At 48.1% G+C, this 15475-nt stretch overlaps 1 protein-coding gene across 1 annotated transcript in view; it reads right to left on the bottom strand.

Moving 5' to 3' along the window:
* Positions 1–2999: 2999 nt before the first annotated feature.
* Positions 3000–15475, bottom strand: part of LOC119387374 (potassium/sodium hyperpolarization-activated cyclic nucleotide-gated channel 2) — an 82427-nt gene continuing 69951 nt past the window's right edge. Inside the window, exon 10 of the mRNA XM_037654744.2 lies at positions 3000–15393. Coding sequence (XP_037510672.2) covers positions 14855–15393 — 539 coding nt within the window. The 3' untranslated portion in view covers positions 3000–14854. The remainder of the gene's footprint in view (positions 15394–15475) is intronic.

Genomic DNA, 15475 nt, shown 5'->3' with positions numbered 1-15475 from the left:
CAAGCTGCGGAAAGAAGCCAATCACGGTCGAGACATGAGATCGCGATCGAAAGTATACATACATACATACATACATACATACATACATACATACATACATACATACATACATACATACATACATACATACATACATACATACATACATACATACATACATACATACATACATACATACATACATACATATGCATGCATACATACAAATATTGGCCACTGCTGGTGGTCTACTTAACGTCAGTGGCCCCAGATAAATGATCCCTGCACCAAAGCAGTGACCCATTTGGATTCCAACAGCAACGACTGAGTCGTTCAGAAATATTTCTTCCTCCCTTGTCTGTCAGTGCTCCCACGATGAACGCGAAGTTAGGGACATGTGGACTTAACTTCGAGGCAAACGAGGTTCGTTTTACAAATTCAACGTAAAAACAAATTATTGTTTTATTATACAGGATTGTCAAAGCAAGGAAGTCCACGCTTGAAACAGGCAAAAATAAAAGGGTGGTTTCTGTTGGCTAAGTAAATGGTGTCGCGCACTTGAGCTGGGTTGTGCTGTTTTCCGTGCCACCGCGCTCCAACTGTACTGAATGCACTCGGTATCGGATAACAAATTATCCTCACATTCATCGAAGCTGCTTGTTATACAGAACTTTCTTAATAGATCTCGACATCGGCTCGAGGGTCGACGTTCGAATCATGCAGGAATAAAAAAAAAAATTAGGAGAGAGCGTTGCGCGACACAAATGAGGGCAGGACGTGTCGACCCAACATGTGATCGCCACGTCATAGCGTATACATTTATTTGGTGTGGACTGTGCCGGCAAACTGACGGCAGCCTAGCCGAACAAACGTTCTCGGCCAATACGTTGTCTTTCAGAGGTCACGTGTTGGCCCGATACTGCAAGGAATTAAGCGAAGCTCATACTTTCGAGGATATTTTGCTCGTCAACTCTGGCTGCGTGACGTAATGTTCTCGACACACTGCTGGTTTATATATTCCTTTAAAAGGGCCCTGCAACACTTTTCCAAGTGATCACCGAATGGCTGTATTAAGTGAGTTTATTGCCCCCATGACTCGACTGTCGCAAACATTTTTAGAATCCGTCAAGTGCAAGCGGAGTCACAGTGATTTGTCGCGCGCTTTAACTTCTTTCATTCCAGCGAGCGCGCTGAAAGCTATGCTGGGAAGAGAATGACCAGGGGGCAAGAAGATATGTCCGTTCGTCAGCGCGCGTCATAACCTTGAGCGCTCCCCCCCCCCCCCTTTTTTTTTTCTTCGAACGCGCGGCTTACTTTCAGTATGATCGCGAGCGCGCGCGCCGGAACGTGGCGGCATCCCGCGGCGGCCGCTGTAACTATGCAGCGCACGATGCTCAAATCAGCCAATGGCCGTTTTCTTTTGGTTTATTGCGCGGTAACTTGGGTTTATGGCATAATTTGTCGAGAGAAGAGCGAACGATTTCTAGCTGATTTTGAGAATTAATTGTAAATTCCAGACCGCTCGCTTCGCTATAATATTTGGCTCGCGTGTTCTCAGGAGCCTCGACTACCGATCGGCAGCGTTTTCTGACCATGCTGAAAATGTGTTGCAGGGCCCCTTTAATGTTTCAAACACGCGTATATTAAGAGTGCGCTTATTGAACGTGCAGATTTGTTTTCGGGCTCTTAACGCTTTGGAAATAGCGATGACGCTGACATTTTAAGGGGATTGCAAAGTATTGATTAGAAAACGCGATAATTTTGGCATTTTCGGATTAGACAAAAGGAACGGCGCCTTTGTTGTACAATTACCGTATTGTCTAAGGAATATGTGCGTCAGATTTCTCCAGGTCGATCAACAGGCACGAATGACCAGCAGACATATTACTTTGTCGCTTTATGGAGAATGGGGGCCCGTTACCTGCTCCATGAAGCGAGAATTTGTTCGCACGCGATAGGAAGTATGCGCCTGCACCGCAGCGGTGGCTTTATAGCGTCGGCCTCCGATGCTGAGGAGGTACTGGGTTCGACTCTCAGTGCCGCAGGGCACCCACTGACGTGTTTAAGAGGGTACCCTGACCTAAAGCTCGGTGTGATATGGTACTCATTTCTCGTGAAGGTGGCCTCTCTTCTTTCACACCTCTTTCCCTCCACCTAACGACGCTGCGCCGGTTGCAGAAAAAGCGTTTTTTTTTTACCCTATGCGCTTACCTGGGCGTCGCTTGCTCGTTCCGTCTTTGGCACAGTTATAGTGGTGTGATATTTTTTTCGAGGGAGGGGGGAGTTTAACCATACTTTATGCATGTTCGTGCGTGCGTTTGTATGTGTGCGTGCACATATACGCAAGCAGAATTGAAAATATTCGAGGGAGGGGAGTTCAACCCCCCCCCCCCCCCCCCCTTGGCTACGCCCCTGGGCTACACGCTATGTTAAGTATAGAGCACCTCTTGTGTTATGTTGGGCCTGTCAGCCAAGTGCATACAGCTAGGGATCTTTTTTTTTTTTTAATTTCGAGACTGTACACTGGCGTCGGAAAGCAGCAGATACCCCTTTTTGCGTATTGTTGCTGGAGAGCACGCATAACGGTCCACTTACGATGTTCGCATATTTTCAGCAAACTCGCCTGTATTTTTCTATCTCGTAGTGGCGGCGGCTTCAGATTTCGTTGTAGATGGTCCATTAAAAAAAAAAAAGAAATATCCTGCCTCCATTCTACCCCGTGAAAGTTGATGTACAGCGAAGTTGTGCGACAAGTACCACCACCACAGTTGACGTTAGGCAAGAGCCACCACCACCACAACAGACGTTCAGTAGCTACGTAAATGTAAGAGTGATCAGCAAAATACCCTGATGTTACTGTAAATACGAAAATCTAAGAGTGATCAAAGAAGGGCAGTGCAGATATGGTTGTAGGTGCGTCAATGTACGAGTGAAAAGAAAAAAAACGTTGTCGGTGCGGCACCGGTGGTGCACTCCTGCACGCAGCCGGTGCCCGCATTAAAATAGAGGGCAACACCAGCTTCTACAAAACGCTTTAATAGGAAATCTCACATGAACGAACAAACAAATCAGGTCGATATATGCTCACTGTGGAATCTTCAACAATGCTCGATCGCACTTATCCTATAAACGCCATCGCTTCGCCCGACACCACGCGCGTAAGGTTCGTGCTTTCGTGAATTGCACCAAACAAGACCAGTACACCCGCGAGGGTATTGGTGTAAGGAAGAAAACATGACGAAAGAACGGAGAAATAGAAAAAAAAAAAAGAAAAGGTGGCGTATAGAAACGACCTGCGCAACTAGATACTTCGACAACGCGGACAAACCCGCAACAAGTAGCGCATACCTTTATTGCCAACAGCCTACACACGTATGTAATGACGTCAAGAAATGCAGCAGATATACTCTATTAGACACACCGTAGGTAACGTAACGGTAACGACACTTAGAAAACAAAAACAAAAACAAACGAGCGCAGTACAACGCTTGCACGTTCATTACGCTCGAGCAACTGTGTTCGCCTTTATATTTTCTTTTTTATGTCACTATACAAAAATAAGGTACAATTTCAAGCGGTGTAACTCGATTCTCTATGGTTTTAGATAAAGGAGCACTGTTTTTTTTTATTTCCACGCTGCTAACTCTATGGCTTTTCTGTTAGTTCCTAGGTAGTAGTAGTGTTTTTTTTTTCTTGGCTAAAACTTAGTTACGGGTTTTCGTCTTGCATATTGCTATTGATTACTATTTACACTCGACGGAGCCGCGGTGAAGGCTCTCTCCCTCTCTCTCTCGGAAGTTTTGCTTTTTGTTTTCATAGAGCGCGCGCGCCACACACACATACACTGCCACGTTTTTTTTTAAATCTTTTGCGTGGCCGTGATCACAGTCTCTGAGTCCTGCGGGGGAGAACCGTTCCACCCATTTACATCTTTTTACTCCGTCTTCTATTTTTGTGCACAAAACCCTGGGCACACGCACCATTCGTGTGTAAACATCCGCACCAGTGTGTACTATGTCGCGGTCCCCGTATCTCGTGTCGACCGCGCAGAAGCAATATCTTTTTTTTTTTTTTAAAGTTCACAGCAGCGAAACAACAACTCGCTTCCGTGGTGTGTTCAGAAAAGGTACGCTTAAACAAGCCGCCTTTTCTCTGCCTCTCTCGTGAGTATTGCTTTGGGAAGCGCGCGACATCTGTGTACAGACGGCCACAACAGTTCGTCGTCCCTGTTCCAGTGTTCAGAGCACAGAGCATTCGCGTTCGACGCGTGCACACACACACACACTCCTTCTCGTTTTTCTCTATAGAAGTCTGAAGGAAGGGAACGGCGGAGGACGTTTATGAAGGGAATTCTTCGTTCTGGAAGGGTTACCACGTGATCGCAATCAGCGGTGGTCGGAAGTGTCTTCTTGTTTGTTCCAGTTCATTGTATCGTCGTCGGTATCTGCTTGATGCCGCGGGTTTATCGGAGGCGGGAAACTGGCAAAGGGCACGTCTCGCATTTACGTACCTCGCATGTATACTTTAAAAACCCTTTGGTCGTCGGCGCGTTCGGTACCAGCGTTCCTGATTGGGACACGTTTGGCGATCCTGGATCGGCCAGACGGTGCGGCCTTCGCCGCGCACCCGCATGCGCTGCACAGGTCTCCGAGATTGTCGGTTTTTCTGCCGAGTATCTTGGAGGCCACGGCGCGCAGCGCGATTTGTCTGTAGCGTCGCCACATCGCCGCGTTTGTCGCCTTTCAGGAAGCTTTTAGAGCTCTTAGGTGACAGAGCTCTAAAAGGTGACAGGAACTCGCTCTAGGGCAAGAACCGCTCTTAGGTGCCAGGAACCCGGAGCCGCTCTTAGGTGACAGGAACTCGCTCTTGGGCAAGAACTAGAAACCAATTTCCGCAAATTACGGCTGCTCTCATTGGTCGAAATCTTCACGCGAAAAGGAAGGGATGGGAATGGTGTTACGGTGTGTCCGATTTCCGTTCGCGACACGCGATATTAATTTCCCGAAGCGTAGACGTGTGGGTTATGCATGTCGTCGTTGATTTTCTTACAGTTTGTGCTTCGCACGAGCTTAGATATAGGATGTAGAAAGAAGCGCTAGGGGCGTCGGCTAATTGTATCTGGCTTGGGGCTGCCCAGCAGCGTTAAGCGCTGAAGCGTGCGCAAACCCGTCCCATGCATGTATCACTGCCAGATCTTCACGCGCCGCGGACTGATGCTCGTGCGTTCAGCCTGACGCTGCAAACTTGAAACGCACACCTTCGAACACAGGAGGCCAAAGGCCGTGCAAGTCTGAGGCCGTCACAAGCATGCTTGCTTACGGCGCCGTCTGATACCGTTATCCTTCGTTTTACTGCAGTATTGCGTTAAATGGGAGACCGTTCACAGTGGATCGCATTGTTTACGTCTTCTCATATACCCTAACAGATTGTTTTGGATATGCTGCCTCTTTTGCTTTTCATTATTTCGCGATTTCGTAATATGCGACTTCGTAAGCAGCCTTTTCTCAATGCTGACAGACCTTCGTGGAAAGCATTTGATGTTCATTTTTTTCGCTAAAGTTAACTGGTGGTTTAACTTGACCAATAGTATCGATTATACAGCTGGTTAGCCGTCATACAGGGAATGACTTAGAGGAGGGGACGCGTTAAGATAACGGCACCCCTTTTATCTCTCGCTTGCCTCGGCCAGCTGGGGCGCCTGCTTTGCTGTCAATCCCTAAAAGCGTACCAGCGCAATCGTATGAGCTGAACATCATCAGTCCGAGACGCAAACGCTTCAGCGGCACTCCTGTGGCTTCGAACCGGTTCACAACGGTGTCACATCGGTGCGCACGACGCGTATGCTGTTGCAGAGCCACGTGCTGCGTCGAAAAACGCCAGAGGCCTATGGTTTAGGTGTATACTATGGGAACCACTCGTTTGTAAGAGTAGAGACAGCGCATCCTTGCTGTGATCAGTGTTCGTGGATATACGAGGCCTCTGCGACCTATTCAACTGCCGTGGGCTTTGTGCTCGCTAACTATTATAGCTAATACTCTTTCATAACGTGCCCTGCGGTAATAGTTTTTTTTGTTCGGCTTTATTTGTAGGTATTTTTTTTGCACCGTGTAGCGTGGCATCACGTGTGAAGATGGTGATGAGGCGCGCGATGATGTGATTAATTGTTTTTTTCTCTAATGATTTTAGACGGCGCTAAAGTGCTTCTGCCCGCTCTGCGGTTGCGGAGTTAAATCGCGAAGACGTGAGCCTGGCGTTCAGACGTGAGACTGCGGTGTACAACAGCTTGCGTGCGCTAGAGGGAGCCGCATTGCGGTGCCGTACGACGCGCCACGTATTTTGAAACTATAGGCAAGTCACGTGACGGCGGCGCGGTATTTGATGGCACCACGACGAATAGCGGAAACCCAACTTCCGCCGTTTATAAGATTAAAAAAAATACAGATAGCTAGCTATGAAGTGTAGCTTTAATCGTACATATAGTTAACTTTCACTCGATGTTATGAGACATAATTCGTACTAAGAAAGAGCCTTAACAGTCGAAGCCTTATTGGCTAGCGCTGCTGGAAGCAGCTGGAGAAGATAATCGCGCTCGCTTTTTTCTCTTGGAGTGATTATTCAACATGGCGGCGTTCCCGACGTTAGTTTATACGAGTCCGATAAACAGGCCTGCTGACAGCGTGACCATGACCAAAGCTATGCATGGTGTGTCTCGTAGTAACATTCCCGGCTCTTCGAAAAAAAAAAATCGCAATCAAAAACTAACTGTCGGGCTTCTCTTGCCAGTTGTCGCATTCCCTTTAGAGGATCCACTGCTGATCTGGAGCGCCGTTAATACCTTTCCATGTACTTTTCGCGCTTTAAATGCTCAATTAGTGAATCGCGTTGCAAAGAACTCGTCGAGGCAGCGGCTCATCCATGGCCAGACGCGGCGCAGTCTGTGTACGCTTTTGACAAAGAACTGTATACGTGTTCTTTTCTCGGCTATTCTCACCCGCGTGCTGTGACCAGCCCAGTGATTGAATGTCCGCGGTCACCGCGAATGCGCCTCCCCTCTGCCAGCGCACGCAACGTAAGCAAAGCGCTGTGTTTTACGAGCTGTGATTGACAAGCTGTGCAGTGCGGCGACGTGCTCGATGTGCTATGTACAGTGCAAGACAACGGAACTCTTCACTGTCTGTCCCTTTCTCGTACTTTTTTCCCATGTCTACCTCGCTTCCGTTCTCGAGGAGACCCTTACTATAAGTATACGCTGCAGAAATTAGAACGTCACTCGTTAACAAGGCCTATTCGTTACGTGTAATACATATATAGCTTACATATAATACGCGTTCGTCCCTACATTGGCTGACTAGGCGTTACGTAACGACTCGTTCTCGAAACCCGCGGTGTACTGAGGTGTGCTCGTGTGTGTGGTAACGCGCTGTGCTTCGCTGCGTATTTCTCTCTGGTTTCTTTGTTTCTTCCTTTCTAAGCAAGAGCTTCGCATCTTCCGCTCGCGCATCTGTCTAGATGGTCGATCGAAGCTCGCTCTTATTGGTCCATGCTGAAGCGTATACGAAGCAGAGAGAAATGAAAAGAGTAGCCGCCGCTCGATATACTTTTTTTTGTTTCACTTTCATCACAGGAAGCGGCTGTTAGCGAAGGAAGGTGACAGTGGCCCGTACGACCGGTCTTATACACGTGGTCATTGCTTGAGAGCGTGGCCTCTGGGATCGTTCGCCGACGCGCCGCATCGCGGAGCCCACGCCCGAGACCGGGAACGTAAATGAATGAACACGAGTGTGCTGGATAAATGAATGTGAAAATATAATGCAGAAACGAATCTCTCTCTCTCTTCTCTCTCTCTCTCTCTCTATATATATATATATATATATATATATTTCCATAAATATATATTTCCACAATTTCCATAAATAGCGCATGATGTTTACCCTGCTACTGCGGTTTTTGTTATTTAAAAAAAACTTTTTTTATTCTGCAAGTCGATATGGATATTCAAACGGCCCCACCCTATTTCTCTCTCTATCTCCATCTTTATTACATTATTTTCTATCCAGATTATCATGCATAACTGACGTCGCTGAAGAAACACTCGTGACCGTATACTTGCGGTCACGTACGTTTCTGCGTTTGGCGTTATGGCAAATATATGGCGATAAATAATTGAAATTTTGATTGAACCGGCCTATAGTGTGTTTGAAGTTTAAAATACAAAATATAAAGAGGAGAGGGTAGGGGAAGGCAAAAGACTGCTATAGTATTGAATTCATTTAGGATGGAAGCAAAGTGACTCATAGATCGAAGAGAATTGATCCGGAAATGGAGGGAAAAAAGAAGCCGGATGTCATAAACAGCCCTCCCATTTTCAAAGCGGTTCGCGTTCCTTTTTTTCCCCTCTTTATTAGGCTTCGCACATTTTCGCCGAAACACTCTCGGATTTTTACAGTGTTCTAGGCCTCTGATGAAAGTCGTTTCGCCAATCAATAGAAAGTATACAGACATTACACATAAAGTAGATACTGGGCTTCCTGTGGATAAGTGACATTGTATGAATAATAATAATAATAAAAGAACACAGTAAGATCCGAATAAGAATCTCCACTGACGACAGTATATTCGGCGGCTCAAAGGCAGTCCGCAGACATCTGATCACACGCTGAATACATGTATTCACTGTCTGTGTGCAACTCATAGGTACATATTACAGACAAAATATACATAGACACTTAGCGCGCGTCTGTGTGCGTTTTGTCTTGGCAGTTCACTGGGCAGCGCGAGTACTCGGCATCATGAGTATGTAAAACGGATCGTGAACGCTGTCGATAATTCGACGCTTAGTCACTGTGGTGATCAACGGATCAGTTCTAATGCTGAGTATCGCTAGCTGGGCTCGGCGATGGCGGCGACAAAACGTAGCTACGCAGTCATTCGAGCCACTGTCACTTCATGCACCGACACTTTCTTGATCGTGACTTTGGTGTGCGCACGCGCGCGAATACTACAATACTGCGGCGCGGCTAAATGCCGAAGCGTGTTCTCTTTGACCCTGCTTATGACGTCAGCGAGAAAAAAAAAGAGCGATAAGGTAACAAACACCAGAGCGGCGGAAGAAGTGCGCGCTGCAGTCTTGGGACGTGTGGGGATTAGTGAGTAGGGGGCTTTGGGGATAGACCGCGTACAATGACAACAACCGCAGGACTGGGATATGGGGTTTCACAAGACCAACGCTGTGTTGTGCGGGTGTGCGTGCGTGCGTAATAGATAGCGATAGAGTAATCATAACACGCGCACAATTTGCAAACAGGTGTTCAACTAACGCGGGAAACAGGGCGGGCCCTGCACAAACAAGAGGCGCACCGACAACGGATACGAGTGTGATTGGCTGGCCTATATATATGTATATATATATCTTATATGTATATGGCGATTATGTACACCTATGTACAGCGACGAAGAGATATCTGCCGGCGTGCACCTTTGCATTGAACGGTATAATAATAATAAAAAAAAAAAAGAAATCAAGCCGCAGCGGAAGCGCTTCTCGGCAGCAGCGCGGTGTATGCAGTGAGGCTCGCACTCTTTTAAGATTGTTTGTTAATGTGTGCGACGTTCGGGGTTCTTTCGTGCGCATGCGCGCTCTGGTAGGGCCCCGGCCTACTTTTGCGTAGGACACGTTGTACTCTTAACAGAGCTGTCGGTATTGCAGTCGTACATTAATTATGCCCTCGTAAAAACGAATTTAGGCTCTCCATAGAGGACTTCTCGCCGAAATAACTACGCCTCTTCGCAGACTTGTCACTCTGACAGCGTCATAAGTATTGTTGACTGCCTGAAACGTAATCCGTTACCTCATCGCTTTTTGCTGGCGTCCCAATAGCGGTACAGAGAGACTTCCGTGGAGGTTGTTGGCAGAAAGTCTTAAGGCTGTCAGGCAACGAAACGTGTTAAGCGGCGAGTAGGCGCTTGCATATAGGCGTTATGTATAGGCGTCATAGAAAAAGAACATCTGCAGGTTTTGTGTAGACTGTCTAAATGCATTTTTTTGCGAGAGAGTGTTGCGTGCGTGCTCGCCCACCAACCTGTTTCCCCCTGTAAAGCTTGCTTTGCCGTTAAGGGGAGACCACTGCGGGAAAGCGAGGAAGATGTATTTGATGGTCTGAGGAGGACGTTCCATACAGAGCGACTGTATAGCCCTTACTGTAAGCTTTCCATTATTTGCAGCATACAACGTCACATCATTAAGCGTTACGGCGATTTGTGGCTGCTTAAGAAGCTCACTGACGAAGCAGCGGAGTGATTGACATTTGATTCCCCCTGATAAATATCGTTGCAGACACATATTTTCTTGTTGCCGAAGGACTACTATGTTGCATATCGCAGTAAAAAAAAATAGAAGAAACGCCCTATAAAGGTAAGCTTGTTTTGGCTTTGTTCTTTCCTTTTTGTTCTTGCGCAGTTATCAAGGACACAAATTAGCGTGTTAACTGGCTTCCCGATTTGAAGTTACATAATTTCTCATTTACCGGTCGTTGCGTTCTAAACATCGCATTCTATTCGCATTCAAAAAATCGCATTCTAGTCGCCTCGGATGTCGGGCTATAATGGGAAGCTCCAGTCGAAAGCTCAGTATGTCAAATGGCGATAAGCGATAACCTAACCTGCAAGCCGTCGTCCGGCGTCCTTTGCTGGGAGATATAAAGCGAAAGTGAACTTTGCGTCGATGAGTGATTGTCGCTAACACTTACTTCATGCCACACATTAGACATTCGTGGTTATTTCTCAGCCTTTCTCGTATTATTCGATTAAAAAAAAAGTTAAAAAGAGTGTTTCACTCGATGTGACAGGGGCATGTACCGACCGCCTCGTTACGTCAGCGAATGCACAGAAACGCGGCGTAATAATCTTTCGGCACCCGCCTACGACATCGCAATAGCTGAGCTGACGTAAATGCGAATGCGCGACTATAGATTACGAATGCGCTTCATCTTAAACTGACGATACTGCAGCGTGCAAGTGAGTCTTTTTTTCTTTTTTTTTTTTATCTGGAAGAAACCTTCATATTCGTCGTTAAGAGTACTAGGTGGGCGTTGTTTACTTTAACTTTTTCAAAGACAGCGGCTGGTCTGACTAATTTTCGTTCCTTCTACGGCCGACGCTGAACTAAAGGGCTGAAGCCAAGTGTTCAGTGACGCTATTAAAAAAATTCGTTACTTCACGCCTACTTTGTATGCTACGAAATTATTTGTTACACGGCAGCAGGTTGTATGAATGTCCCCTCGTTCCGATAAACCTACGAGAGGGCGATCTCGCCGATGCTTGTTTTCATACAAGCTCATCGTTTTTTTTTTCACCCTGTAGCGTCACGCGATCGTGTCTGCATAACTACAGAGCCTAACTGTTGTTCCTTCGTGTTACGGTTGCATACGTATCAACCGCGTTGCGTTATTCTAGCACCCCGACCCTGCCCCGCGTGTGCTTGTTTTTTTGCAGCGAGCAGGCAAAGAAGTGTTGTGACAGCAATGTGCGACGATGTGTGATGGACGACGACTGAGATGGCGGGTCGGCTCTTCCTACAGCGGCGGCGTGTGTCGCCAAGGGAACGAGCTTACGTAGACGCGTGGGGGGAACATCATGCTCCTAGTCAAAGAGTTGCATGCAGTTTACGATGTTCTCAATGGCGATCCATGGAGAAGGTCGTCGGGGAAAGGGGAGATTCGAGAGTGAGGGTGAGTTAGTGTTTTTGAACGCGGAAGTTTGGACGACGAGCGCCTTTCCGAGTTTTCCTATCACTGCTTAAAAAATATCAAGTAAAGAGGGGGCGATGGACACATAATGCTCGATCATAGTGTTCTTCCCGGAGAGAGGCTTTCTTTTGCTGCGTCTGCAGGAGTGCGTGATTTATACGGCCCCTCTGTGAATCCGGGAACGTGTTTGCGAAGAGCTCGCCTGTGCAGTGACCGTGTTATAGTAGACGAGAGCCCTCTCTGCGGACGCCGTTGCGAGGCTCTTGTAACGGTCTTTCTTCGGCACGCGTTTGTGAACACGTCATTAGTTTGTACGGTTGGCGTCGTCATCACGAAGGGAGCGCGTGTAACGAGTTTCGGCTGGTGGCTTTCACGAGGCCTGCCTCGAACGCAGCAGCAGTCGTCGGTCGTGTGCCGGAAAGGTCACAGAGTGCGCGCACTGCAAAGTTGTTTCTCTCTTTTTTTATCTCTCTCTCTCTCTCCTCGTATCTTTGCATTTTGTTTTGTCCAACCACGCCTCTGCAGTTATTCGGAGAAACGTCATCGTCCAACTTTCACACTTCACCAGCGACGCGGCTTGTTTCCAACCACCGACTCATACCGAGCTCAGCGAAGAAGAGAAGAAAAATTTGTCGACCATTTCTGGCTTTTTTTTCTTTGTTGCTTCGAATTATCATCTGGTTAGCATGTGTTCTCCTTATTCCTTCTTCTGAGTACGTGTGTAGTTTTCCTAGATTACTACACCAGCCCACAAATACGGGCCGGTGGATTGACCACCAGCCCTGTAGTCTACAGGTACCTACTCTGGAGACCCTCATTAGTATTTTTTTTCGTCCATGAGCGCGAAACCGGCTAATATATATTTTTAATCATTTCTACGCAATATCGTACGTGTAATTTGATTAAGCCATCCGCTGGGTCCTTTGGGGGCACATTTATCGAGGTGAACATTAGGTAGGGTATTCATGCGCTGCAGTCACGACCACCAAAAACGACAATTTTCACGTAGAGACCTACAGTTTACAGATGTGGCCTATCAGTGATGGATAAGAGGGCTACGGTCAGCGTCGTCGATGCGTACAGTAACTGGTTTTGTTTAACACCTGCACGATATCTAGAATATGCAGCACCCTTTGCGTCTGGCTCCATTTCGAACTCTTCTGGCCCAGTAACGTTTAGAAGGGAATAACGATTCAAGGGTCATAGACGATTATCGACGTGGAGATCTGGAATTTGTCGTCGAAGTTAAGCGAATGTAGTCAAGACACGTTATTCGGCAACATGGGCCAACATGTGCGTTAAACGCCTGAATCATATGCTTCCGCTAATGTTGATACGGGACATTAGTGTTCTTCAAGAGCACCGATGTCCGGTTGACGATACTTTGTTTTTCGTTTATTTTTACAAAGTTTGCATCAAATGCGCTGGCTTAAAATACAAGCAGCGGATACGTTTTTTTTTTTTTTGTACGCCGATTTCGCATGTTGACTTCTTTCGCTTTCTCCGTTGGAAGTTACTCTAGGGGCTGACGTGGTTGTCTCGGAAACATACAACATCCATATTAACAGCAAGAACAACTTATCGCGGCTCGCGGCTCCTTGGGTTATCAACAGTTAAGGGCTTGCTTGACCGCTCTCAAAGTCTCTGCGCGGGCCAAGCATGCAACGAAAGCATGTCTTGTAGCTTTTTTTTTTTCCTCGGGAGTAACCAACTTATTCGGAACCATGCTTCGAGAAAACAAATTGTTTCGGTCGATCTCGGATGGGCATCGGGAGGGGACGGCTTGAGATCGTCCTGCAGTCAACTTTAGGAAGGGAACATGACATTGTGCATATACGAAACAACATACAACGAGGTGGTATCATGTGACGTGTCTCGGCAATGTGAGCAAGGTGTCGTGTGACTTTTTTTTTTTTCCTTCGAGTCGTGCGTGGAGCGATATGTGTGTAGATGGTGTGTGTCTGTCTGTGTTTATCCCTGTGACGGCTCGCCCCGTTTTTTTCTCTAAGGCCACTTTGCTCCCAGATGCGCATGCGCTGGTCCCGCATATCTCGCCCGCGCGGCCACGCGAACGCCTGCGTCGTGCAACCGAGGGACATTCCGAAACTTTGCGAGGGTTGCGTGTTGAATGGGGAATGTGCGTGCTCAGAAACTTGAACAGACCTGCACACGCACGCGACAGGCTTGGCGGTCTGTGCGAGTCCATGTGAGGTGGATTCTCAATGCCGAGCTTACTTTGATAGATTGAAGTATGGTTAACTTCGTTGCGGCTGTGCGTTCTTCTTGTTCTTGTTGGCTACGTACTTGTTCGCCCAGGATTTAATAATATTGTTTTGGGGGCGGGGGCGGGGGGGAATCTTCTGTTTCTGAGACGAAAAATTGGCAAGTTTCAATCCCTCGGATGCATCGCGAGTGTTCGCGGACCGCGCGAGTTATATTGCCGGACGAGGAAGCTGCCGGAAGACATCGAAGCAATCATCTTAGCAAATTGATTTTAAGCACAGCGTAAGTCGCGGCTGTCGGCAAATGTTAACCGCAGTAGATTAACCAAGTTTCCTTGTTCTTGATTTTTTTTTTGTTTTTGTCTTAAGCGTTCTCTTTTGGCTTTTGTAATTTAGACACTCGCGCGTAAGCCGAACCGCTCGAAATAATTTTGAAAATGTTGCTTTCTGGTTTGACACCGTGTGAAGGAACGGCAGTGTTTACGTTATCCGACGTGCTGGCTGTCGGTTGGAAAACCGAATATAGGAAATACACGCTAGTAGGTTGTCGCCACGGAGCAGCTACAGCACTGGCGCACGGTGTTACTGCGCAGCATGCGAGCTTGAGGATTATGGAACCTCGTCGCGAAGACCTAATGCCCGCTCGACCTGCGCTTCCGGTGGCCCGATTTGATTCACACCATCTCGGTTTGGTCTAATTGGCGGTGACTTTTGGCTGATTGGCCTTGCTTATTTTCCATTGAGTGTTCGCCATATTGTATTATCTTACTCGCTGTGCTGCGCCGAATAGACGCTTACATAGTTACGAATCTCGCTTCGGCGCGAGTGTTGCGACTACACCTGTACCGCGGCCGGCTCAGCAGCTTCCTCGCCCGGTGTCGTCCGAAGGCCCGTGCGGCGGCGGCGGCTCTAGTCCTCCTGCAGATTGCTCTGCGAACCCATGCCGGTCAGGCTCTCGTAGAAGGTGCCCGAGCGCGGCAGGGCCGTCTGTGCCGCTGCGCCGCTGGCCAAGTCGAACATGCGGTGGAAGCAGCTCTCGGACTTTGGCCTCGGTATCGTGGTGCCTCCTCCGCTGCGGTGGACCCCCAGGAGGTGGCTGTACTTCCTCCGGTTGCCGCCCTGCGCGCGGCCGCCCCCCTTGGCGTCGCCGTTGTCGCCGTCCGCGTCCTCGTCCTCCTCCTCGTCGTCGTTGTGGGCCGCCTGGGCGGACCGGAGCAGGGCGGTGACTGTGCTGAGGTCGACGCGTAGGTCTTCGCGCTGGCACACGATGTCCGGGTTCTTGCCGATCTTGTTGAGCCGTTCGGCTGCGATAGACTCCATGGTCCGTCGCATCACAGGGTACACGTCCAGCACGGCGTTGAAGTGTTCCACGGACAGGGAGAAGAGGTTGCAGTAGGTCTCGGCCCGAACGCTGGCCACGCGCCGGGCGTTGGTCAGTAGGCAGATCTCTGCGAGAGCCATGCACGTCGGTGAGGAAGGAATCGCGGACTACAATACGAACTATGCCAGGCGGATTCGGCCGTATTTGCA

This window comes from Rhipicephalus sanguineus, chromosome 3 (assembly GCF_013339695.2).
Source record: "Rhipicephalus sanguineus isolate Rsan-2018 chromosome 3, BIME_Rsan_1.4, whole genome shotgun sequence".
Lineage (NCBI taxonomy): Eukaryota > Metazoa > Arthropoda > Arachnida > Ixodida > Ixodidae > Rhipicephalus > Rhipicephalus sanguineus.
This window is presented reverse-complemented; position numbering and strand designations above follow the sequence as displayed.